This window comes from Podarcis vaucheri, assembly GCF_965113315.1.
Source record: "Podarcis vaucheri genome assembly, chromosome: 11".
In the NCBI taxonomy this organism is placed as follows: domain Eukaryota; kingdom Metazoa; phylum Chordata; class Lepidosauria; order Squamata; family Lacertidae; genus Podarcis; species Podarcis vaucheri.
In genome coordinates this window covers 23,871,630-23,899,204 of record NC_138749.1, presented here as the reverse complement: position 1 = coordinate 23,899,204, position 27,575 = coordinate 23,871,630, and the positions used below count along the sequence as shown (strand labels likewise).

Here is a 27,575-nt window from a genome sequence, read left to right as displayed (position 1 = left end):
ATCCGAGTCCAGGGAGAGGAGACGGTGGAAGAAGATTGGAAAAAAGTTTTTAAAAATTATTTAGAGAAATATTGTTAAATTAATGAGTGTTAGAAAAATTGTTGGAATGAAATTATACGGCTTTAGTAGAAATGTTATAAGGAGTTAAGTATAAATAAGTTTTAGGGTTTTAATGGTAAGATAAGGTTAAAATAAATTAAGACAATTAAATGACAGAAAATAGTGAAAGATGGAAAGGATTTGCTGAAATAATTAATAACTAGGATACAAAAAAGGGAGGTGTGAGGAGGTCGATGAAACAAGTTAATGAAAGATAAAGATATGGAAATATTGGATGTGTTTCTAATTGTTTTTGCTTTTGTTTTTGTTCTGATGTATTGTGTTTTTTCTTTTCTTTTCTTTTTCCTTTCTTTTTTATTATACGTACTATAATGTATTGATTTGTATTGTTTATTTTTCCTTTTTTTCTACTTTGTTTTGTAATTCTTAAACTTTTAATAAATATTATTTTAAAAAAACAAAAGTGTCACATTCCGGGATTAAATCAGAAACTTTTGTAAATCTGTGACTGTCCCTGGAAAATAGAGACAGTTGGACACCTCACTGATGCTCATACCTAGGTGATGGGGAGGGTCATGAGGTGACAGGAAGGAGGTTTGGGGTTTGGTAAGGCATGTGCTAGGAACAAGAAAGGACAACAAAGGCCAGTCACCACCAGTGATAGGGAGATGTGTGGGATGAAGACATGTAAACACCCCACAGACAAATCAGGATGAATGCTGATTGTCTAGTAACTGTTCTGTAAACAAAGCGGAATGAATGCTCATTAAAGAACAGATGCAAGACTCCTCCAGCCATCCTTTTTATTGTGACTGCATTATGATTTGTTCTCATGATGGTATCAGAGCAGTTGAATGTGGTTCCGCTTCAGGTTACATACGCTTCAGGTTACAGACTCCGCTAACCCAGAAATAGTGCTTCAGGTTAAGAACTTTGCTTCAGGATGAGAACAGAAGTCATGCTCCGGCGGCGCGGTGGCAGCAGGAGGCCCCATTAGCTAAACTGGTGCTTCAGGTTAAGAACAGTTTCAGGTTAAGAACGGACCTCCGGAACGAATTAAGTACTTAACCTAAGGTACCACTGTATATTAAACAATGCATGTTTAATATAATATAAAGACTGCCATTCTAAATATACCTAATGGGCTTTTTCCAAGTGAATATGCATAAGATTGTGGGCTGATTAACCCAGGTTGCTAGGTGTTTAGAGTTGGGGGGGGGTATTGTTAATGGGCAGCAATATTCAGAGAGAGTGTGTTGACTCTTTTTGCCCCAGTACAGGCTGTTTCACCTGAGTAATGAGAACATCAGCTTGCAAACGGCACCGCAAGCTTTGCACATGCTCTGTCTGGCGCGATGGATTCTCATTCATCTGCAGAGACTTCAGTTTAAGCACGGCATTCTTGCAGCTGACGGTGCATTCTCAGCAGTGCCCTTCTCAGACACAGGATGAAAGATGGTTTATTTTCCCTGTGAAATGATGGTACCTTAGGTCATTTCCAATCAACATTTTGAATAGGGTCTTTTACAGATGGAAGATATTGTTCTTCGTACATGACTGGAGTGTGGTTGCCTTTCCGATAAGCTGCAGCCATAAAGCAAATTTAATCCAGAAAGGAAGACTGGCGGCAGCAATCATTGAATGCGTTGTTTACTGGTGTAATATATGGGCTATTGCTACGGCGATTGCAGAGGTGAGGGGGGAAATGCAATAGGCAACCATGGATTTTAGTACTTCATCAGTGTTTGATCAACAGAAAGGTAAGCTGTTTGTTGTTAATGCTCATATTCATTCTCATATGCCTGTTGCTGTTGCAGTCTCATTCACATCAGACAGAATGTTTCATGTTACATGTGGGAATTCTTAGACCATGTGAATTTCATGTCAAACTGTTCAATTCGACTATCTGCACATGTTGATTTTAAAAGGGGGGTCTATTTCAGTTTGTTTTAAAGGCAGCCATTTCAGTATGCTACAGTATGGAAATGGTTAACCAAAAGAGGTAAGTTCTATGGAGAAAACTGACTGTGTTTGACATTTTCCTCATATTTGACAGGAGATTTCTACTTTTACAGCTAGTTTATCTGCTTTCTGGGTTTTGTAAAAACCTAACTAATTAGGCTTCTTGGTTTAAATAAAATATTATGAATTAAGTGCAAGCTATTGAAAATTCAGTGGCTGGAGATGCTCTCATCTTTCAATAAATCCTTAAATTGATGGCATGGATACTGACAAACTACAAACGTCCAATTGTATATTCCAATCCAATAAGCAAAGGTGCATTTTATCCAGGAAAGGTTACTACTACAGAAATAAAATCACTTGCTCTGTAGTGTGATGGAAGAATTTTATTTCTTGGATTTCAATTTAATTTACTCTATGATTTTTTATTCTAAGTGCCCGATTCCAAAATTTCAATAACTTTTCATATGACATTTGTACCCACCAAATGATCTGAAATCATGTCAGGCATTGATATTGCACCAAAGAACAAGAACCAAAGAACAAGGTGTTGATGATCGTCCTCTGGTCTTGTGTCGGCACCTGCAAGTTGTACATGTTTGCTATGAAAGCAGGATCAGGCCCACATTGGCTCTATGACTTCATGAACGGGCACAAGCATAATGTTAGAGAATGAATGCTGTCTGCTCAGTTTCTTTGCCATGTCAAAACAGTTGTACTATTTTATGTATAGACCAGTTTTCCGTGCTGAAGTCTCTGCACTATCTATTAATTTTTAAGAAAAGGATAGTAATTCTAATCCACTCTAGTCACTGAGATGGGCATGCACAGCTCCTCTACCCACAAATGCTTCTCCAGTTAATTTGACCAAGGGAGCAAAGCCATGAAAGGTTTCCTTTGAGTATGTGGATCTGCCCACGTCATGAATGTGAATGGAGACAGAGTGTGCATAAAAGCGTAAGAACTGCTGTATCAGACCAAAGGTCTATGCAGTCTGGCACTCTCTCGTCTCCAGCAGCACCCAAGCACACACAATCAGGAGAAGCTGAGAAGCAGAGAATGATGGAGAATCCTTTGGTTCCCAGCATCTTGGAAAAAGGATGGTCTAATAGTCTAATTCTCTTGGAATAAAGAAACTCATTTCCCAGCTAATGAGGCTAACAGCCACTGACGTACCTGACCTTCATGAATTTATCTCATCTGTGCCTAAAGCCATCAGATCACTAAACCTCACATGGGAAGGAGAGGGGGGAAGATAACTATGGATTCTGGAAAGTGCCTCTGAGGATGTGCAGAGGGCATGCTGTGCCTCACTGAGGCTTCTACACATTTGAAACTTAGGGCAATGATAGAATTAGGTAAAGGTAAAGGGACCCCTGACCATCAGGTCCAGTCGTGGCCGACTCTGGGGTTGTGGCGCTCGTATTGCTTTATTGGCCGAGGGAGCCGGCGTACAGCTTCCGGGTCATGTGGCCAGCATGACTAAGCCGCTTCTGGCGAAACAGAGCAGCGCACGGAAACGCCGTTTACCTTCCCGCTGGAGCGGTACCTATTTATCTACTTGCACTTTGATGTGCTTTCGAACTGCTAGGTTGGCAGTAGCAGGGACTGAGCAACGGGAGCTCACCCCGTGGCGGGGATTCGAACCTCCGACCTTCTGATTGGCAAGTGCTAGGCTCTCTGGTTTAACCCACAGTGCCACCCGCGTCCCTTTGAATTAGAATTAGTACCTCTCATTTTACGAATTAATCCATTTATTACTTTTATCAATGCCCACACCTCTGCAAAGCTGCACGTGAGGACTAGCTTTTGCCTGTGTGTCTCCTCACTTTGTACTTGGCTTTTTCTGTATTCAAAGACAAGGCAGACAATAGGGAGCAACCCGTTGCACTTCCCACTGTCCTCCATTGACCTCATCCCACCACTGGCAGTCCCCACTGCCCCCGGTATTTGACAGTTTCTGCCAGGCTTCCCAGCATTTGGATATCACATGTTCATCATGCACCAGAAGATAATAGCATGCAGTTTGCCTGCTTTCCATCCCCTTCCACAGAAGTATCCCAGACTTTCGGATGCTATGGGAATACTGAGAGGAAAAAGGGGGGGGATGCAAGCATTTTACCTTTGGATGTTCATGGACAGGCATAAATTAAAACCTGTGCCTGCAGCTGTGTGTGAGAGAGTCTTCCTTCGTGAAATCCAGGGCCCCAAACATGCAGTTGTATGCATGGGGGGGCTGTTATTAGACATTATTATGAATGAATGAATGAATGAATGAATGGGAGTGACAGGGCCAGCTCCAGATGGAAGGGATCCTCAGTGTGGTATCCTGTGGTAGACCGGCTCCCTTCTCATAGCTCCACACCCCCTTGCTCATGAGGCTGGTGGCAGGAGGGGAGCAGAGCAAAGCAGCTACGAAGCTGCTCTGGTGGTGGCTTGGAGCCACCATGTAAATGACCCTCCAGTGCCCCTGATGCAATATCACTGCAGTGCATTGTGGGAAATCTAAATGGTGCTCCTCTCCCCTAGAGCACCTGAAAAGGGATGTCCATCACCAGGGAGCCCTGACAGGTCAGGTGCGAACATTTGTTTACTTATTTATATTTGTTTAGTTCTTTCTTTATTGTGTTAATATCCTGCCTTTTTCTCCAAGTAGCTCCAGGTGGCAAACATGGTTCTCATACCCTCCAACTGGGACATGCAAAAAACTGGGTCATGCATCTTCCGGGAGCGGGCTCCCATGCGAGTCACGTGACCCACGTGTGATCGTGACCTTACAAGATGTGTGTTTTTAAGGGCTGGGGCGTGGGGGGCCGTGACACCATAGGTTGATTGGATGGACCCAAAGTGTGGTGAATGTGGATTGCCTACTGCCCTTAAACAGGAGTTAATGCATCCATTCCAGAATATGCCCACCTACCTGTCTGCATCTTGGGTAAGGTGGTGGACAGAGGGATGGCTAAGACACTGCAGGAGTTCCTGGAGAATATGGATTCTTTAGATCCATTTCAATCTGGGTTCAGTTCTGGGAGTGAACTAGCCTTGGTCACCCTGATACATGACTTCTATCATGAATGGGACAGGGGGAATACAGCTCTGTTTCTGTTTCTCAGTCACTCAACGGCTTTTGATACCACTGAGCATGGCATCCTCATGGACCAGCTCTGTGGGATGCGTACTGGGGGCACTGTTCAACAGTGGTCCCACTAAGGGTCATGTCCAGAGAGTAGCACTAGGAGATTGTGTTTCGGCTCCACGGTGTCTGTGCTGTAGTGTACTACAGGGTGCAAATTTGTCCCTAATCTAACATCTCTGTGGTGTTGACCCTGCCCATCCATATGAGGCTACTGGGTGCGGTCATTCAGACTTCTGAGGCAAAATGTCATCAGCATGCTAATGACACATAGCTCCACTTCCCCTTAAAATCTGAATCAGGAGAAAGAGGCTGTACATGATCTGGACTATTGTCTGGCTGTGGCAGAGGAACGCCCATAAACTAAACTTGAACCCGCGGGAGACGGAGGCACTGTGGGTTGGTAGTTTTTGTGTCTGGGACACTGGCACATGATCCGGGTGGGATGGCACTCTGGACATAACAGATATGGAGTTCGGATCTATCTTTGTCACTCGGATACCGTCAGTGTCTAAGTAGGAGTGCCTTTTGCTAGCTATAGCTGGTGCACTAGCTATGGCCATTCCTGGATAGGAAGAATCTGGCCTTGTAACAAGAGTGGCAAACCGCTTTTGGAAATGGTTTTAAGATGAATTAATTCAGTAATGATTTGTAATAATCTGGAAAATCAATAAAAAATAATTGGTGGACTGTGGCTTGCACTGCCCATGACAGCACATAGGCCTCTGGCTCCATTCAATAAACATGTGCATGTTCAGCTTATCCGAAAAGGGATGCTTTGAAATTTGTAGCTCTGTGCATGCCACATAATAAGGATCCCCAGTCAATCAGGAGTCTCTTATCATACAGAACTCCTACAGGCACAAAGCTGCTCTAGAGTAGCTTTGCAGATGTTGTGCTGAGCAGGCATATGGCAAGGGATGGCGCCAGGAGCATAGTCCCACTGCCCCCTTGCGTCTCCAACAGATGAAGATGGTCTGAAGAGGGCTTACACATATGTGAATGTCTTATCCCACTCTAAATATCAGCGGCACAGAACATGTGATTTCTTGAGCACTGACCAAAGGCCACAGCACGTATAAATAGTTTCATCTGAGTCAAAGGACCATTAGTTGCTAGGCTACCTTTCTGCTTACCAGAAAGAAAAGCGCCTCGTCTACTTGACAGTTACTGCTGTTGGCTGCAATCATGCAAATCGATGTGAGAGGAGGGAGGGGATTGGCATAAACCCGTTGCAGGCAGTTGCAGGCTTCGATGCCTTTGAGACATCAGCAAGTGCTGAGCAGCAGCCTTATTGTGGATTCCTCTTACGTAGAAATCACAGACTGACTAAACCACAGGCTGTTACACTTCCCTCCCACTGTGCTTCCTCTTCTGCTGCACAGGCCAGTGAAGCCCTGCAAGATGAAAGCGCAAGCATATAGCATGGGGTAATATATTGTTACAGAAATTGGGTGCCACCCCCAGTCTTTACCGAGTGGTGGCAAGATTCCAGGGGGTTCCAGGTGTTCACCCAGGGCCTGTGCTGCTTTGGAGAATTGAAGATGAAGTGGAGACTGTGTTATACAGTACCATAACTGCATCAATGTACTGCCAAATCCCAAGAGTTTAACCCCCTCTAAATATGTATGTATGTACATATTTTAAGTGTGTGTGTGTGTGTGTGTGTGTGTGTGTGTGTTGGCAGGGGCCCCCCTTTGATGGCTAACAACCAAAAAAGAATCTTTTAAAAATGTGTAACTTCTTTAAAAATTAAAGCACATTGAAAGCATATATAGCAATACTAGGTAAAGGTAAAGGGACCCCTGACCATCAGGTCCAGTCGCAGACGACTCTGGGGTTGCAGCGCTCATCTCGCTTTATTGGCCAAGGGAGCCGGCGTGCAGCTTTCAGGTCATGTGGCCAGCATGACTAAGCCGCTTCTGGCAAAGCAGAGCAGCGCACGGAAACGCCGTTTACCTTCCCGCCAGAGCGGTACCTATTTATCTACTTGCACTTTGACGGGCTTTTGAACTGCTAGGTTGACAGGAGCAGGGACCAAGCAACAGGAGCTCACCCCATTGTGGGGATTTGAAGTGCCAACCTTCTGATCGGCAAGTCCTAGGCTCTGTGGTTTAGACCACAGCGCCCCCGCGTCCCTTTAGCAATACTAAACTAATACTAATACCAGCAGAACCAGCATTAAAAATATATTAAACTCTCAGATTCTAAAAGTTCTGGGGAGAAAAACACCTCCACCTTTTCCCCCCAAGCCAGGTAAAGCACACGGGGCCTCTACTCCAGGCATGGGGATCCTGCGCCCTTCCAGATGTTGCTGAATCATGACTCCCACCCAACAGTCCCAGCCTGCATGGCCAATGGCCAGGGGTGATAGATATTGTAGTTCAGCTGTTAAGTTGTGGGTGAACATATCAGACGACACAGCGATTCTTCAAACAGCTCTTGTTTATTCACAGGCCAGGACAGAGCTGAACTGAAGGGTCCAGTCAGCCTGCTTATATAGAGCTCCAGTACAGCGTAACTGTAACAACTTTCCAAAACTATCCAATCACTGAACGTCACTTTTGATCCCTTATTTGCATAACTATCTACAGTATCCCCCTGCTGGTCCAGTACATAACATCAACAACATCTGGAGGGCCAAAGGTTCTCCACACCTGTTTACACCAAAGATGTCACAACTGAAAAGGCCTTGCCTAACTGCATTTATTATTATTGTTATTTGCTACATTTATACCCCACCCTTCTCTCCAAGGTGCCCATGGTGGCAAACACTTCTATGATAGAAAAATAGTTAAAAATAAAATATAGCTATATTTTAAAACAGTTTAAAATATCTAAAAGCAATTAATCACAATGAAATAATTATTTTTAAAAAACTAATTTAAAAAAGCATGTGTCTGAATAGGCCTGCTGAAATAGAAAAGTTTTGAGTTTCTTTTTGTTTAAAAAGTGACTTATAAGTGCAAATCATAATCTTAACAATCTAGATCATGATCTGCAGCTTCCGTCATCACCAAAGTGCATTGAAGACGTTTGGATTGGAACAGCAAAATGCCTGCTTGCCCTTTTATGTTAGGATTTGCTCCTGCGTTGTGAAATGATGTATTTCTTCCTTCTTCTATGTGACTGTCTTTAATGTGAGGGCTGTATTTAACCTTGTCATTGATCTTCTTCCAACCCCACCACCAACAAAGACAAAAACAAAATATTTTGTTTTCCCTGCTGCTTTTATTCCCACAGGCGATTCGGCAGAAGAATTTGACTTGACTCTGGTATATCAAGCAGCAGCTAATGGGGATATCAACACTTTGACGGCTGTCATTCGTGAAGATCCCTCAATACTAGAATGCTGCGACAGTGATGGTAAAGTGAATCTTTCTCTGGTTTTCAGTTGCTAAAAGTTGTAACTAATTGCTATGGTTCTGCTGTTTTTAGCATCACTTTCGACATCACAGTATCACGGCTAGAGACTTCCTTCTTTACAAGTGAAAGAAAAGGGGTAGTGATTACGGTAGTTCTTTTAAGACACATTCTTCCTCCTCTCTGTTCTCAACAATATATGGCACAATCATATATTATAGCTGCACAACTCCCAGAAAGTGAATTCTTCTCCAGTGTACCTAATAACAAGCTGAAGGGGCTGAAACTCAGCTGGACAGCACTGCTTTGTATGCAGAAAGTCTAGAGGTCAAATATTTATTTTTGACATTTATTTATTTTTGACATTTATATACAGTCATACCTCATGTTGCATTCTGCTCTTGTTTCGGACTTTCAGCTTACGAATGTGGAAAACCCGGAAGTGTTTACTTTTGGGTTTGACGCCCACGCACTCACAGAAGTGCTCAATCGCGCAATGCACATACGCAAAAGAGGCACTCTAGTTGTGGACTTTTCGGGGTGTGAATGGCACCCTGAAACAGACTAAGTCCGCAACTAGAGGTACCACTATACCAACTTTGGGATGCGGGTGGCGCTGTGGTCTAAACCAGTGTTCCCCAACCTTGGGCCTCCAGCTGTTTTTGGACTACAATTCCCATCATCCTTGACCACTGGTCTTGCTAGCGAGGGATGATGGGAGTTGTAGTCCAAAAACAGCTGGAGGCCCAAGGTTGGGGAACACTGGTCTAAACCACTGAGCCTAGGGCTTCCTGATCGGAAGGTCGGCGGTTTGAATCCTCGCGACGGGGTGAGCTCCCGTTGCTCGGTCCCTGCTCCTGCCAACCTAGCAGTTCGAAAGCACGAAGTGCAAGTAGATAAATAGGTACTGCTCCGGCAGGAAGGTAAACGGCGTTTCCGTGCGCTGCTCTGCTTCGCCAGAAGCAGCTTAGTCATGCTGGCCACATGACCCGGAAGCTGTACGCTGGCTCCCTCGGCCAATAAAACGAGATGAGCTTCGCAACCCCAGAGTCGACCACGACTGGACTTAACTGTCAGGGGCCCTTTACCTTTTTATACCAACTTTGTTTTCCAGCAATCTCAAGGAGGTACATGGTTCTCTTCCCCTCCATTTCATCCTGACAACAACCCTTTGAGGTAGGTTAGGCCCAAGGTCACCCAATGAGCTTCATGGCTGAGTGGGGATTTGAACCCTGCTCTCCCTGGTCCTTTTAGTCCTACACTCTAACCATCACACCGCACTGGCTCTCAATCTCCACAATCCCCAGCATCTCCAGGAAGGCCTTGAAAAACCTCTTGCCTGAAACCCTAAAAAGCCACTGCTAGCCGGAGCAGACAACACTGAGCTATATGGACCAATGGTCAATTCAGGATGAAGCAGCTTCATATGTCCATAACTGTAATCCTAAATGTTCACAAACAGCAACTGTGAAAGATTGAGAACTATATACTATGGGAGCAGCTCTGAGTTGGTTGGTTGGTTGGTTGGTTGGTTGGTTGGTTGGTTGGTTGGTTGGTTTTCAGTGTAGAAACATTAATATCATCTGTAAGAGTTTCAGGACAACTGTTCTGGTTAATGAATGAGGTAACAACAGGACTGCTTTACTATTGCTTGTGACAGTTATACATACGAGAAGTCAGAGGACCAGCAGGGATGGGGGAATAAAGAAAAGGCTGGTGAATACTTTCCTTTGCTTTGATGGCAAACTTCACCCTAGCAGTTTAAGCAGCATTGCTTCTTTGCAAGATTGTTTGCCTTGCTGGATAAAAACTAAAGGTTGCCTTTCAGCTGGCTGCACATCTTTTGTTTTAAAGCCTGCTGTGTTCTGTCAGTTGAGCTTATGAAATCTGAAACACCACCGAGTTGACACCTACGCCCAGGTGAATTTTAGCAGTATCAGTCATTCCTTCTTGTATCGAAAAACCCCATGCATGTGGGGATGTTTCCAGCTTAGCTAGAATTAGCTACCTGAATTACTAGTTTTCCATATGCAAGGAGCTTTTGTCATGCTTTGAACAACAGTCATTTGAGTTCCTGAAGTAGCACAGTCTAAGGAAATCTGCAGCCAGGAAGGCTGAACTGCATGGTTTTTCTGAACATTTGAATTAGCTGCTGGTGTGTAAAGACATACCCCCAGCTGCCTGAATAGCCAGCACTGTGGCACAACTCTGCTGACCAGTGCCAGAGTGCCAAATTGGAAGGTACATCTCTCCTGACGTCCCAATTTGGAGAGCAACAATATTGGAGGGTATGTAAAAGAGCTATCTGTACATTTCTGTGCCACTCTACGTAGCTTGGTGTTCACGACAGAAGTGTGGAAGATGGAAGCGAAAAAAGAAAGTAAGAGGCCGGTGACTAGTTCCCCAATTAACTTGGATCTAGTTAATTTTTAAAAAGCTGCACCTAAAAATGAAAGTCATTAGGCTGGTCTTTCAGTCACAAAACATTGATCCATCCACGATGGTTGCTGCTCCTCATTCCACAGTTTTGCTTTTGATTTGCCTCATTCGGTTTCTGCGCAGCTTTTGCATTGCAGAGGATAAACATTTGCCAACATGCAAAATGATCAGTGCATTAATAAATGAGGGATAAGAGACAAAATGGTGGGCACATGACAGGCTTAGGAGGCAAACAGTAATGAGGAATAGTAGATATATGTGTTGCAGGAATGACTATTATGTCGGGCTTCTACAACATGAGAGCTGTGAGAGGAATTCTAGATTGCAGGAAGCCACGGTTTGTGGGTCTAACATCCTTTTCCCCACCCGCATCTCTCTGCCTCACTCTCAAGCCAATAGTACTGATTCCTTTGCCTGGGGGTGGGAGAGAAATTTGAATCAGTTTAAAGGTAAAGCTGCCACATTTTCACTTTCCAAAGAATACAGTACGTGAAATGAAATACAAGCATCTTCCAAAATGTGTATATTCCTGAATTTTGCAGTGATGTTTTCCAGCCACGTTGGGTGTACAAAAAATTATATACCAAAGGGCACATTTTAAAATGCATCTATTTGTGAAAATAACACACACACAAATGCATTCTGTGGGCTTCTTTGGGAGGAAGGGTGGGATAAAAAAAGTAAATTATCGTTATAATTATAGGGGAAATTACTTTGCAAAAAGGCTTATGCATTTTAGTTAGGACTTAAAATAAGGAAACAAATTGTCTGCAACCCTAAGTGAAGCAGTTTGGAGCCCAATCTCCCCCAATTTATTCTGCCCAACGGGGGCAACTGGTGGGGAGGGTAAGGCATGAAGTCACCCTGAAAGCTCTTGCTAATGTTTAAAATAAAAAATCTTCAAAGGGTAGTGGGTGTAATTTACTTTGGTATCTGCCTCAGATTACTTCCCTTCCCGTTTCTCCCCCCTAAGCTAGCAGGTACAGAATGAATACACACAAACACACGTCAACTAACACAGTCATATAATATAGCTAACTTATGTGGAGTTTGAAATTGGACTCTCCTGAGAGGTAACAATACTTCCAGGAGTGCAAGCACTTTTTAAAGCAAAATGAAGCACTTGATACATGTGTTTTTTACTAAAGGTAAAGGTAAAGGAACCCCTGACCATTAGGTCCAGTCGTGACCGACTCTGGGGTTGTGGCGCTCATCTCGCTTTATTGGCCAAGGGCGCCGGTGTACAGCTTCCGGGTCATGTAGGCAGCATGACTAAGCCGCTTCTGGTGAACCAGAGCAGCGCACGGAAACACCATTTACCTTCCCGCTGGAGCGGTATCTATTTATCTACTTGCGCTTTGACGTGCTTTCGAACTGCTAGGTTGGCAGGAGCACGGACCGAGCAACGGGAGCTCACCGTGTCACAGGGATTCGAACCGCCGACCTTCTGATCAGCGAGCCCTAGGCTCTGTGGTTTAACCCACAGCGCCACCCGCGTCTCTGTTTTTGTACTAACTGTGCCTTAAATGAAATACAGTTTTTCCTTTCCAAGGCTGTACTCCCTTGATGCACGCCATCTCAGGACGCCAGCTTGATACAGTGAAATTACTGCTGAAGATGGGAGCCAATATCAACACCCAAGATGCATGTGGGCGCACTAGTTTATCTATGGCAACCTACCTGGTATGGAGCTTTCCTTCCCCTGTACATAGTTTTTAGGAAAAATCAACAACAAAAAAGCAGCATTCTGGAACTATTATAGCATATGATTAATACTGGCAAAATACGACATTATCAAAGGGACTGCTGACAGTTTATATCATTAAAGATGCATTTGTTAAACTTGCAACAGCTCCATTAGGGTGTTTTTTTAAGCACACACATCATCTTCTGAAGTAAACATTTCCTTTGTCCAGTGTTATGTCGGATATCTCTTCATCAGAAAAAATGTCATTCGGTAATCATATGCTGTGGAACTAGAAATTGCAAAACAGAAGGACATGTCCTATAGATTCTTCCTCCTGGTTGCTATAAATTATTTTATTGCACTGGAAATCATTTTTTGCATTGTGTTCATGGACCCCCACCAATGGCTCCCCCTAGTTCTATGGACCACAGGTTAAGAACCCCTGCTTCAGCAGATGTAATGCCATGAAACATCAAGGAAGGTAGACCTACAAACTAGCACAATTTCTGGGGTCTTAAGAGTGCCAGGTGCCAATTAACTCAGTATTTAGGTCCCAAACCTAGAGATATAGATTGCAGTCCTACGTCTACATCTTACCTAGGAGTAAGACATGCTGGAACCAATGGGACTTGTTTCTGAGTAGTCGTGTACAGATTGCACTGTTACCTTTTTTTAAAAAAAAAAATTATTGTTGAAACAAATTCATACCCAGTACACATATTTTTTCAAAAAAGTTTCCAATTTGCACAGCCTTTTTCCTTTTGATTCACTTTCAGGGGTGGCTGGAAGGTTGCGTCAGCCTGCTGAGAAATGGTGCCAAACAGAACATCCCAGATAAAAATGGAAGATTACCACTACATGCTGCCACTGCTGATCCCAATGTCAGGTATGTTCTTTGAGCTACAGATAATGAATCTTTTAATAGATCTGTAATCTGTAGCTTTTTCATTATTGCTCATAGTGGTTATAACATGTTCCCTCTTAGGTAATAAAAGAGGTTGATAAGACTCATTAGAATTTCAGCCTTTTTGTATTATTAATCATACTTCTCTACCTGCCTGGGCGTCCTGTACTAATAATTAACTGCACATAAAGGGTTGCTGATGAAGGTTTTCACAGCTGTGGTGTTGCTTGCTGTACTTCAACCCTGGCTTTTTATTTCATGCAAGTTTTAGTCAGGGTAGACCTATTGAAATCAATGGACCTTAGTCATATATCCCAGTGGGGCTTCACATATACTGTAGTTTCTGTAACAAGTGCAGTTGCACCAACTGCAGGAGCCAATGAGTGTTCATGAGTACAGCCTACATATGGAAAAAACTAGTTCATGCAAATGCTCTTCCTATGTAGAAATGCCTCTCTGCTGGGTGAACAATGACCAGGCATTGACATAATTCACACAAGAAACAATCAAACGGGATTTAAGCCTTGTGTAAGTTTCTTCAAGGTAGTGCCAAGGTAAGTAAACAGCCACAATTCCAGACAACCACATCCAAGACTGTGCAAAATGTTGATAGTTCAACTCTGTACCTCAGATTTGCCTTGAGACTACTTTTCCTCAGTTGTGGAGAACCACTGCATGGAACTTTTATACTCATGTTATCAAGAAAATCCATTGAATTATTGTGGCTCTTATGGGTTGTGATCCTGTGCACAATTTTGTGCAGGCAAGTCCCATTGGTTTCCGTGACGCAGATGCATGCAAAACCAAAGACAGTGTCATTCTTATTTAATTTAATATTGATTCCCTTGAAGCAGGCAAGAAGCAACAGGAGCACTTGCTTCATTCTGTGCAAATCACAGCTTGATGTGGACGCATGTATGCAACAACACCTAATCCATTTGAAGGAAAACAAACACAATATTACCAGCGTGTATGCTACCTCTGATGAAAATATTGAACATTGTGCTTCCATGAGTGTATCACACACCCATTATGCTTCACAAACTGCTTCCATCCACTTCTCTCAAGCAATCTCAATTTTCAGTTGCTTTCCTAATTTTCTGGCATCCTTGTTCTTCTTTATACACATCATTTGAACAGTACTCTTGGAAGGTTTCAAGGCAACCAAGAGGGCATTATCATTAAATAAAACATCCACAGAATAGGGACCAGCACTGATATTTGGAAAGGGAGCGGTAATTTAGTTTAGCAGCAACACAGAGAGATCCCTGCAAAATAAATTTCTACAGTCCCCATGGTAACGGGCAGACCTTTGGTCAGAGCAGAAGTGTGCCAGCTGTTCAGCTCCTTTTCATCTGTCTTATTAGCCCAAATCAGCAAAATTAGATCTTCTGAATATGGTCACTCCATTACCAGAAAGCACTGCTGAAATGCCACAGATCTTCGCCATGTCCATTTGTTTTTCTCTTCATCTTTGCTCAACATGGCAAGGAACACAAACAGCAATGCCCATGTAAGAAATCAATGTGTATCCAGAAGAAAATATAATATAATAATATTATTAATACTTTTTTAAAAAAAACTAATTTCAGCACTAAGAAATCTCAAATTGTGCAGCAAAAGGGTGTGTTCTGATACTTGTATAAATTCAACAAATTAAGTCATGTTACATCATGTTGCCCACATTTGGTGGGGGTGCAGGGAGCAGCCCAGGAAAAGGGAAGAAAAATAAACTTTGTTGCATGAACATAAACTCTGTTCCATGGATGGAAAGAAAGTTAGGATCCCAGCTACCCTTTCTATCTTTCTACTAACACAACTGGTGTGTGGGTGTGATAATTCCAAAACTTTTTGAGTGATTGACATGACCATTTGAAAATCCCAATTCATTTTCCATTCATGGAAAGATAGTTACACACATGGTAGGATCTGTTTCGTAAGAATAGTTCTCATTTCGTGAACAAACTCCCTTCTGCTCATGGAACAACGGTGTTGGAGCCCTCTCTGTGGTTTACACACGCCCTACAAACCAGGATTGCAAACCATCTTCAAAATGTGGTTTGCAATCTTGGTTTAGTGGGCAAGTGCAAATTTGTCAGTTCAGCTGTAGTACGGTCAAGGTATGGTTTGTCTAAATAACTATTTGAACTGGAGCATGCAAGAAGGAAGCATGTGAAACAGGGCTTGTTTTTCCCATGGTGCTAAACCTTAGTTTGATGTTATGGTAAATGCAAAATTCACATTGTAATAAATTAATGCCTCTCTTGCCATATCTCTTACCACCAAAAGGTAACTCAAATAAAAAAACATCTGGAATATATTGCTGAATTGGGGCAAGTCTATAGTTATATAGATTTTTCCTAATGGTGGCATTCATATCCATGAAGATCTATTTTCCATCGTACAGTGGTACCTCGGTTTACGTACTTAATTTGTTCTGGAGGTCCGTTCTTAACCTGAAACTGTTCTTAACCTGAAGCACCACTTAAGCTAATGGGGCCTCCTGCCGCACGATTTCTGTTCTCATCCTGAAGCAAAGTTCTTAACCCGAGGTACTATTTCTGGGTTAGCGGAGTCTGTAACCTGAAGTGTATGTAACCTGAAGCGTATGTAACCCGAGGTACCACTGTACTGTAGGTTTGTTTCATTTTGGGGGGAAAAATATTTTATGGTTTATTATTGTTTATATCTTGAATTTGATATATTTAGGGGCAACAAAATCTTTTAAGTGTTTAGGGCCTCTCAAGGTCTTAATCCGGCCCTGAACATAGTCAGATAATTTAACTCGAGAACAAGAGGCACACTAGTGCACACAACTTGAGCATTCCCCGCTTTGGTCTGCCTATCCTAGAGTAAGAAAACAAATCCTGGAACAGCTGCCTTAACCTGATGTGTCAGCCAGCACTCATGCTTTGTTTCACCCAAATAAACCATGAACAGGAAACCAATAATGACCCCCTGGATTCTTCTTTGTTTGGAGAAAAACTATAAGCACTGGTTTGCACATAATGCTAAGCTAGTTGCTTTCCCCCCTTTAGCAAGGGACTATAGAGGGAGGCATGCTCGACGGTGTAATGATTTTTTGTTTATTTTATATTCTTTATTGAAAATTAAAAAGAATAAAATGCAAGTGCAGAGTAATACACAAAAAAGAAAAAGAAACAAGGTCTGGTTAACTACAATAACAAGTCGTCGTCCCCTCACCCCCACCCCTTGTAATGTACACAATATCTTTTTTCTGTTTTGTTTTCTATATGGGTACTATTTCTTGTTTTTTTAACACAGTGTGATAATGTGACACTGGATCTGAACCATATTTGGGGAAGTATGTGAACAAGGCCATTGGCTCTAAGGTTCTAGCTTTTAGGCTTATACACTACTGTTAAAAACATTGTTTAATTAAAGCTTCAGTAAGTTTATTGTGCTAGCCAAAGGCCATGACAAAAGCATAGAAACTCAAACAATTAATTAAAGTTAAGTACATTTAGGTTCCATTGACTTCATGAAGTGAAAGCTAAGCACATGTTTAATTGTTATGTCACTATGACATAAAGGTGCTTCGTTCTTACTGAAATGGGACCGTGACTTTCTCTGAATTTTGTTTTGCCTTTTATTTTGACGTGGAATGTCACTTTGTCCTCCTCAGGCTTTTATCTGTGCTGCTACAGCAATCTGATCTCAGCGAAATCAACCACCAGGACAATGAGGTAAGCAAACTAGCATCCCCTAAATTGTCATGTGGTGTATAAAGGTTGTTATTGACGGGTGAAGAAGTGCTTCATGCTTTAAAATCTGAGGGCCGGTTCACACAGACATTTAGCATCCACTTGGCCACTGCTATTTTTCTAGAAAAAGAGGTACAGGAACTCACCATGAATGCTTCCCTTGTTCTCTTATAATGGCAACGGCGCCCAACTGAGAGGGGCTGGAACTGAGTTCCAGTGAGTTCCAGATGAAAAAATCCCTGCACTTGGCCATTGTTATTTTCTGTCCAGACTGCACCATGCTTGGTGAAAACAAGCCAACGGAACTGTTTTCAATGACTGCAAACTAGGATTGAACACACGGACATACTGTTATAGTTTGTGGGGGTCAGTCTGGATGTTATCAGTAGGTCCCTTCTGATCCTGTATTTGTGAGGTTATAAGCTATATGAGGAAACCTGCTGAACTGGTCAGACCAGTTTCTTTGTAAGATAATGGCCTTAGCGGGCAAGTTAAGTACTTCCATTTACATGTCCAAAAAGATTGATTGCCCTGTGGTCATAGAGACAAATGAGTGGGCCTTTTCCCAGCTCACCTGGCTGGCTGCCATGTCATCCTAAGAGGGATAACAATAGGTGAAGGGGAGCTGTGTTTATGTGAGTTTTGGCTGATACTGGAAGCTAGAGACACAGAGACTTGTCTTGCTCTGTGCTCAGGGAACCTAATGGGGAAGCAAGACCTGAGCAGTGTTAATGCTGCGATCCCTTCCATCCTATGTTCAGGTTGTATATGTGTACAAATAAAGCCATCCTAGGCTGGATCTAGACACAACAAAGAAGCGTTTCAGGAAAACACACTGTAAACTTTATATGAGAAATCGCGTTGGCAAAAATGGAACTCCACAGTGCCATCTGGTGTCGCAGTTTTATAATGCATGTACCATGCATATAAAACACTCTTTATTTACCAGCTCCTGCCAACCTAGCAGTTCGAAAGCATGTCAAAGTGCAAGTAGATAAATAGGTACCGCTCTGGCGGGAAGGTAAATGGCGTTTCTGTGCGCTGCTCTGGTTCACCAGAAGCGGCTTAGTCATGCTGGCCACATGACTGTACGCCGGCTGTAAAGTGAGATGAGCGCTGCGATCCCAGAGTCGTCTGCGACTGGACTTAACGGTCAGGGGTCCCTTTACCTTTATTTACTAATCTAGCTGAGTTCCCAGTCTCCATTCCAAGGAAACTGCACCCTGGGTAAGCACCGACACCCTGGCGATTGGGAGGCACACATCATTACAGTTGCCTCTATATTCAGAGATCTGTGCCATTGCTTATGTAGCCATAATGGTGCCATGCACAATAGGGAGGTATTAGCAGAATCAGGAAAACACCCAGATTTGTGGACGTTAAAAAAGAGGGGGATTTTTAAAAAAGCCCAATGAGGACTAAGCATGGCCAAGGAGTGCTGGGTTGAGGCACAAGGCCCCGTGAGATAACCTCTTTATCATTCATCCTGATTTGCTCACAGAAATCTTACACAGTGGTTAGACTATGCTTGGCTTTATTGAGCTTTAATTCTAGTTTGTTTATGGGGTGATAAATGCACAGTGAGCATTCATCCTGTTTTGGTGGCTGGGTGTTTGCACATCTTCCCATTCATCATCCATTCATAGAATCATAGAACTGTAGAGTTGGAAGGGATCCCAAGAGTCATCTAATCAAATCCCCTGCAATTCAGGAATCCCACACTTTTCAATGCATAGCTCTGTTACTTTCCTCACCCCCGAAAAGGCCAGGGTGATTTTTTAAAGTGGGTTTGTTGCACTAGGTCAGGGTTGGGGAACCTTTTTCTCCTGAGGGCTACTCGGCGACCATCTCAAGGCCCCATGCTGGACCAGGGAGAGGGGCAAAAGTGGGTGCAGCAATTAATGTAAATGTTACTTTTGTCCAATGGGCTAGTTTCACCACACATTCAAATGCCCCTCTAACCTCCATCCGGGACAGAAAGAGGCATCACCAGAGTTCAAAGACACATTCCAGGCAGGCAAAGGTCTTTGGGGTGTGAATACCACCACCCCACCCCCTGTAAATCAGGGCAAAGTCTCCACAGAGGTAGTGTTAGGTCCAGGCAGAATGGCTGTTGCTTTTGGCTCCCTCATGGACATAGGCAGGTCTATTGTTTCATAACCTTATTATCCCTACTTCTAGGGCTGTCATGCATTGCCCCAAGCTTTGATGTCCTGGGTTGTGATTTTCAGGGGATGACGTCTCTTCACTGGGCTGCGTTCCACAATCGACCCCAGCACACGCAAATCCTGCTGCATAAAGGAGCTGATCCGGTGTTGGTGGACAAAGATTTTAAAACAGCTCTTCACTGGGCAGTCCAGGTATAGTACGGCTGTCAACCTTTTCAAAAGTAAATGTGTCTCTTCACTTGATCCTGTTGTGTTCCATAATGTGAAACCAATGAAAGTATAAACAACAACAACAAATGAGTACAGTGGTACCTCGGGTTACATACGCTTCAGGTTACAGACTCCACTAACCCAAAAATAGTACCTCGAGTTAAGAACTTTGCTTCAGGATGAGAACAGAAATCGTGCTCCGGCGGTGCAGCGGCAGCAGGAGGCCCCATTAGCTAAAGTAGTGCTTCAGGTTAAGAACAGTTTCAGGTTAAGAATGGACTTCCAGAAATAATTAAGTACTTAACCCAAGGTACCACTGTAATCTGTAAGATGAGCATGGGAAGTATATATTTCTCAGGATCCCAAATCTGCCTGGGGATCTATAGAACCTTTTTCATAAAAGTTAATCCAGTTCTGTTTCTCAGACACACCATTTGTAGCTAGGGAAGCAGAGAAAAGAATGCGACCGGGATTTGGTCATAAGGAGAGATTTTTTTAAAAAAAATGAATTATTTCGCCTCTTATAAAAAGGCATAGAATTATGTCACTGTTTGTTTTGAATATGTCAGCATGAGTTACGTTCATACACCCACGACTACCTTCAACATTCGAAGAAATGATTCACCTTTGTACAAACTGGCTCACCGCAAAGGCTGCTTAATGACAAGAAATGTAAAAGCACTGGCTTGTGGTTGAAAGAGGGGTGGAAATGGAATGTACCACTGGCTTAAAAGACACCTGCTGAGATCCAAAAATATACATTTGTGCAAAGGCTTCAGTCAGGCCCCACACCGGCAAATAGTGTATTTGGACAAATGCCCAGCATGAACAGAGACGTGTCAAGCCAGGCAGCTATAGCTGCCATCAACACCAGTATCCACAATGCCTCTGGGGTCTGCCTCCAATTTAGTGTCCCTCTCTGGTGGTCCATCGAGGCCCCAAGGCGATCTGAAGATGGAAGCTACAGGTGCCTGACCCAGGGCTTCTCTTCAAAGCACGGGGCTGAGGGAGGACTGGATGGCAGGAGGTGATGCTGTTGCTTTCAGGGGCTCTCATCCCCATTGCTACCCACCCCCACCCCCTGCTGCCACCAGCCTCCGCCCGTCCCTGTTGCATCTGCTATCTGGTAAGCTCATCTGGGAAATCCCTAAAAGGGTGGTGTTTGGGGGGGTCTAGGGGCCCCCTGAGACGCGGGTGGTGCTATGGGTTAAACCACAGAGCCTAGGACTTGCTGATCAGAAGGTCGGCGGTTCGAATCCCCGCGATGGGGTGAGCTCCCGTTGCTCAGTCCCTGCTCCTGCCCACCTAGCAGTTTGAAAGCACATCAAAGTGCAAGTTGATAAATAGGTACCACTCCGGCGGGAAGGTAAACGGCGTTTCCATGCGCTGCTCTGGTTGGCCAGAAGCAGCTTAGTCACAGTGGCGTAGCGTGGGGGGTGCAGGGGGGGCCGGCCACACCGAGCGCAACATCTGGGGGTTAGGGTTAGGGGGCGCAAATCCATGGGTGAGGGGGCGCAAATTACTTGCCTTGCCCCAGGTGCTGACAACCCACGCTGCGCCACTGCTTAGTCATGCTGGCCACATGACCTGGAAGCTGTACACTGGCTCTCTCGGTCAATAAAGGGAGATGAGCGTCACAACCCCAGACTGGACCTAACCCTTTACCTTTGTCTAGGGGCCCCCTACCCCTTCACACCTAGCTCTGACCCTGGCTCAGGAAGTTTTTAACTTGCTTTTCCTTCTTTGAACAACAGGGCCTTAAGTCTTAAAGTGAAACCCTTTTCTGAATCTGTTTTAAAAGTGTTTTGCTATGCTTGACAGGGCACTGTTTTCCCAGTCCCCTTTGAGAGCACAAAACTAGTTCATTGGATCCTGGTCATCATTTGCTATCTACCCATTGGGAACATTTTTTTAAATGATGCTGCCAGGAGACATAAGCAGAGCTGGGTGAAACACATATGGTTGAGCAATCTAAAACGATATTTCAAATGGGCATTAAAAATATTTTATTTGTGGTGGAGTAATACTCAGAATGGACTCTAGGTTTAGATTCCTCTTGATAAAAAAGAGCAGTGGAGACCTAGGGTGTCTTTGTAACGTTTGCTCTATTTACAAATACTCAAGCAGAGCCAGTGGCGTAGCGTGGGTTGTCAGCACCCGGGGCAAGGCAAGTAATTTGCGCCCCCTAACCTGTGGATTTGCGCCCCCTAACCTGTGGATTTGCGCCCCCTAACCCTAATCCCCAGATGTTGCGCCCGGTGCGGCCGGCCCCCCCTGCACCCCCCACGCTACGCCACTGAGCAGAGCTTACGTGGAGACAAACAAATAGCAGATCTGCAGAGAAACATGGAGACTCCAATGAGCTTCACCTTCAGCTGACTCATAGCTCTCTCTGTCCCTTTCTTTGTAGTATCACATTCAAAACTCAAATCTGCTCTTTTGCAGTCTCTCTGGCCCTACCCTTCCACTGTAAATGTGTTATGTTCTCCAAGCTCTGGTGGCATCACATTCAAAACCATAAAGAGATTCCCAGCTATCAGGAGAACTTAGTCATTGGCTCCCATTGATAACATATAAACTGACCGTTCTCCACTATTCAGAAGCAACCCATTCGACAGAAGCACTTCTAACACCAGTTTTGCAAAGATTTGACTAAGAGAAGTAAAACAGACCATTGATGCATTTATCAAATCTATTGTAATAGGTTGAATATTCTCACCCTGATTCCTCAGGTTTGAAGAACCACTTCTCCCAACAGCTCTCATTCTTCTCTCATTCTCCCTTGATTCACCCCCTAATCAATCTTCTGGTCTATTCACCCCCTAATCAATCTTCTGGTCTGGGGCAACCCCTAAGTTGTGGAATTCCCTCCTCGCAGAGGTATGGCTGTCACATTCACTATACAGCTTCTAGCAAATGCTGAAAACATTCCTCTTTACCGTGGCTTTTGACACCTGATGTGTGTTTTGAGGACCCACCCTATTCCTGTGACTGTAATTTGTTTTAAAGGTTTTTAATACTGAATTTTAAATTGTTGTAAACTGCCCCAGAACTTACTGGTGAAGAGCAGGTAGTAAATTTAATAATAATAAAGCAACAAAGCTGTACTCATAGCAACCACTTTGACGAAGAAAAGGTAGCTGTGGCGCTTTCTGCATTAGAGACTACTGTATTTTTTTCCACATCTCACAGTCAATTGTTTGTTTGTTTGTTTGTTTGTTTGTTTGTTTGTTTGTTTGTTTCTCCCCTCCCCGCTTCCTCCCAAAGGAGCTCAGGGCAGGAAACAGACAAGTAATAAAACAATTAAAGTTTCTAAAAATCTATCCTGCTGCCAACGGGAATTTTTTCCTACCGTTAACAACAAACTATCTTTTAAAGCACAAGTTACCATTCAGGAAAAAAATACCCCTGAAAATGCTCTATTCATGAGTCTCAAACTCTGATTGACACTATAAAAAGGTAAAGGGATCCCTGACCATTAGGTCCAGTCGCGGACAACTCTGGGGTTGCGGCGCTCATCTCACTTTACTGGCCAAGGGAGCCAGCGTACAGCTTCTGGGTTATGTGGCCAGCAGGACTAAGCCACTTCTGGCGAACCAGAGCAGCGCATGGAAACACCATTTACCTTCCTGCCGGAGTGGTACCTATTTATCTACTTGCACTGTGTGCTTTCAAACTGCTAGGTTGACAGGAGCAGGGACTGAGCAACGGGAGCTCACCCCATTGCAGGGATTCGAACTGCCGACCTTCTGATCGGCAAGCCCTAGGCTCTGCGGTTTAACCCACAGCGCCACCCGCGTCCTGCTATACATCAGTTTAAAATTAACAGACTGGTTGAATGCTAAATATAAAGCACATGCCTTTGCGGTGCATGAGGGAACATCATAAACACACAAAGTTAGGAGGAGGAGGAGTTGCTGTTGTTCATTACGTCTTCTTCTCTGCGAGCACACACATATATGGTTGGTTTTCAGAGCGGGAATCGGATCCTTTGCTCTATCATCCTGAGCCACCGCCAGGGTCCGTCGATCATAAACTACGACGATGAGAACGGGAAGACTTGCCTCCACATTGCTGCCGCTGCAGGATACAGCGACATTATCAGTGAGCTGGCCAGAGTCCCAGAATGCAACCTGCAGGCCCTTGACGTGGATGACAGGTGACCATGGAAACCAACTGAAAAGAGCTGCAGAGCTCTGGCAGGGGCCCTCGTTGTTTTTTGACCTACAGTGAAGGAGGTTTGGCAGCTTTGTTATGAAACGTGTCCTCTAATGAAATGATACTCTCCATGGATCCTCCTTGCTCAGCAACAACTCAGCAAGTGTCTTCCTTAACCTTTACTGTTACGGTTCTGTAAAGGAGAAAAAGCAAGTGTTTTTGGAAGGCGTTTCTTAACATGTTGTTTGCTTAAATGTTGGCCAGAGTTGATTTTGTGGCACCACGGCTCAGTAGGGAGGAGCCTTGTGAGTTATTATCTAATAAGTAATAAGATAAAGGAGGAAGTGCTTCTTGCACGTCTGGGGTTTAAAAGGTAAAGGCTTACAGGGTAGACGATGAGAATCTCAGGTGGGCTTTTGCCCTTTCAGACAGAGGGCTCCTTCAAATTGGGAGCCGTCTTCTGACAGCCCTTCTAATAGAGGACGGTCCCCTGTAACATGGAGCGCATGGCCTCCCTAGGTCCCAGAAGCTCTCATTTTATTTTAAAAAGCCTACTGTAAAAAGAAGAAAAGCCCACAATAGATAAGCATTTGTGTTTTTAGAACCAGAAATCAGTATAGAAATGTTTTATAATTTTTAAAAAAGAGTTTCAAAATATAAGGAGATTTTTTTTTAATTGTTAAGAATGCTTTAACAATATGGTGTAAAAGCATATAATATCTGTTTTATAAAATAAAGTGATGCTCATGTAAATGATCTTGGAGCACTGAGGTTAAGCAGGTGTGGACTGGGTAGTTTTTTCTGGATTGGAGACCGTTAGGAGCCCCATGTAAAAGTTGAATGCAGAAATAAGAAACAAACTATTAAAAAAAACAAAAACCTCTCTCCAACACACAATTTAACACAGAGAATTCAGTCTTTAAATATTTGTGCTGTGATGCAAAACTTTGATCTCAGCACAAAGTCCTACTGGCAAATCTCAAATTACATCCAAGTGTGAGATCTGCAAATATAATATTGGCTGTGCTGCCTAAATCCAGGTTTCTTTGGCTGCTTAATGTTCAAATTCAACTCTTTTGAAGTAGAGTCAGAGGAACAATGGAGGTGGTATTTCATAGGCAAGTATCAAGAAGATTAACTGGACCTGAGTGCATCTCATGAGCTCCAGGAATCTTACAAAGTCATGCTATATAGGAAGTGGTGAACTACTATGTTGCCTCTGACATCTAATTGCATCAAAATGAACAGTTGCCATGCCTCAAAAATCCTGACTCCATAGAGGTGCTAACCTCCTCAGCTGGTGGTTTTAGTCTGAATTTAAACAGCACAAAGCTATAAAATGATTTGTTTTTCTGCTCTCTAGGACACCTTTGCACTGGGCTGCAGCAGCAGGAAAAGCTGACTGTGTAAAGGCCTTGTTACAACTGGGGGTGGATTGCAGCCCAAGAGACATCAATGAGAACACCCCCCTGACATATGCTATGTACTGTGGGCACACAGCCTGCATCAAACTGCTGTCCCAAGAGAACAGGTAAAAACCTTCCCTTTTCACTTCTCCCAAAATAGCAAATGGGAACAATTATAACCTTGGAGGTTGTCCCTCACTGTAGTTTTCCCTGAGGACCTTCACCTTGCTTCCCCACTCCCCACCCAACGTAATAGCCACACCGTTGCAAAGTGAGTTGCAATGAACATAGGAAGCGGCCTTATACTGATTGGTCCAGTAGCTCAGTGTGGTTGGCACTGGCTGGCAGCACCCATTCAGAGAACGAGACATGAGTCTCTCACAGCCCTACCTGGAGATGGCAGGTACTGAACTTGGCACCCGTCTGTATGGAAAGCAGATGCTTTATCACTGAGCTATGTCACTTTTCCAGATTCTGTTTTTGAGTTGAAACTATTCTGTGAGGTCATTTTTTTTAAAAAAAGAAAGAAAACCCTCCTGAAAATTCATCAGCATTTTACAGTTAATTTCTCCCAACAAACACATTTTATCTTCAGCTTTGACTAATGTTCATATTTTTGCAAGCTATTTCCCCTAATATAATGTGATTTTCCATCTTATTCTCACCAATTTGGTCATTTTCATGAACATTTTCCCCTAATATATGTATTTTTGTAAACATTGGTTGGCAAACTGCATGGTAAAATTCAGATAAATGCAAAATTCAAGCAATAGCCGCGTTTCAGTTTGCATATTGCTTTAGAAAGTGTGGATTTGATAGGTTCTGCTTTAAATGAGAACCTGAATCAAATTTCTTCCTCATCCCTAGTCGTAACAGCATTTGTGATGATTAACAAAACTCCCTGCGATACCAGTGCCATTTTGAGAACTATTTTCATATTGTGTTTTTATACTCAAGTACTTTCCACTAAAGCTTAGAACAGGGGTGTTGAACTACATCATCCCTGACCACAGCCCTGAGGCAGGTAGAAGTTCACCAATATTGGGAAGGTCACAGGTTCCCCATCCCCAATTTAGAAGTTGTGAGGACACTGTCATTATATAGTTTAGTCACTAGGTTTCATTGCACTTAATTGCATCTGGGTGGAGCATGGGTAGGCAAACTAAGGTCCATAGGATGGATCAGGCCCAATTGCCGTCTGGATCTGGACCATGGACGGTCCGGGAATCGCCGCGTGGTTCGCCAGCGCGTGTGTTCTTTCCCTCTCCCTCCCTTTCCCTCACACGGCAGCGGCGCCTCCTCCCTCCCTCCTCCTGGCTTCTCCCCACCCTGCCTAGAGGAGGAAGGGGGCTGGGCTTTGTTGGTGCCAGCAGCAGCAGTGCTCGAGCGGCCGCCATTTTAAGCAGCCGCTCTCCGGAGCCCTTTCGTGTGCCACTCATCGTCCTGCCGCTGCCAGCCCCTGCCGCTCGCAAGACACAGGTCACCAGGGCTCATGGTGCTCTTGCATTATTTCCCCCAAAAAAATATAGTCCGGCCCCCCACAAGGTCTGAGGGACAGTGGACTGGCCCCCTGCTGAAACAGTTTCCTGACCCCTGGGGTGGAGTCAGGAGTTGGTGCTGCTTTGCTCTTGTTTAAAAGAGACGATAATGTTTTTGTTGCACTTCCTGACTGGAGAGTCCTCTAGCTTTCCATCAGAGAAAGGCACTGGTTTTATTAATGTTTAAGTAGTGAACACAAACAAGGCTACCTTCCTCTCACATCAGTGCCGCACATATAAAACAAAAATGTACCTTTTGCTTTATATGTTTGTAGTTGCAACCCCAAGCTTTATATACACCATACATTTAAAGCACACACAAAATCCTGGGAACTGTAGTTTACCCCTCACAGAGCTACAGTTCCCAGAAACCTTAGCAAACAGTGCCAATAATTCTTTGAGGGGAGAAATGTGCTACAAATCTGCTTCAAAGGTATCAGGAAGGATTCAGCTAATGAGTCCTATCAATGGAATCTCTGAGCAAGGGCAGGTTATAAATCTGAACTGGAATTGTGAGACTAGAATCAGCTAGTCATGCAGTCTTTGTTCACTGTTCTAAATTAAGTTCAGAACAAACAAACCCTAGATTAGGTTTCAGTTTACATAATACTCAGTCTGATACATACAGTATCACATTCAAAGAGTCATGGACTATATATAAAAGAAAGTTCTTTGGATATCTAAGTGCAGTTTGAGAGATCTACCTTTGCATGCACATTCATTTTTTTCTCTCCCTTAATAGTTTCTGATCAAACATGTTTTGCAGGTTTTAGTAGTACTTCAAGCACCTGCAAAGCCTGTTTTGCCAGAGATCAACTGAAG

At 43.6% G+C, this 27,575-nt stretch overlaps 1 protein-coding gene across 1 annotated transcript in view; it reads left to right on the top strand.

The window, feature by feature from the left end:
- Nucleotides 1–1,439: 1,439 nt before the first annotated feature.
- The window catches only part of ANKRD55 (ankyrin repeat domain 55), a 44,925-nt gene continuing 18,789 nt past the window's right edge, over nt 1,440–27,575 (top strand). The window contains 6 exon segments of the mRNA XM_082191318.1: nt 1,440–1,820; nt 8,399–8,521; nt 12,510–12,640; nt 13,421–13,530; nt 17,195–17,255; nt 19,505–19,633. Coding sequence (XP_082047444.1) covers nt 1,781–1,820; nt 8,399–8,521; nt 12,510–12,640; nt 13,421–13,530; nt 17,195–17,255; nt 19,505–19,633 — 594 coding nt within the window. The 5' untranslated portion in view covers nt 1,440–1,780.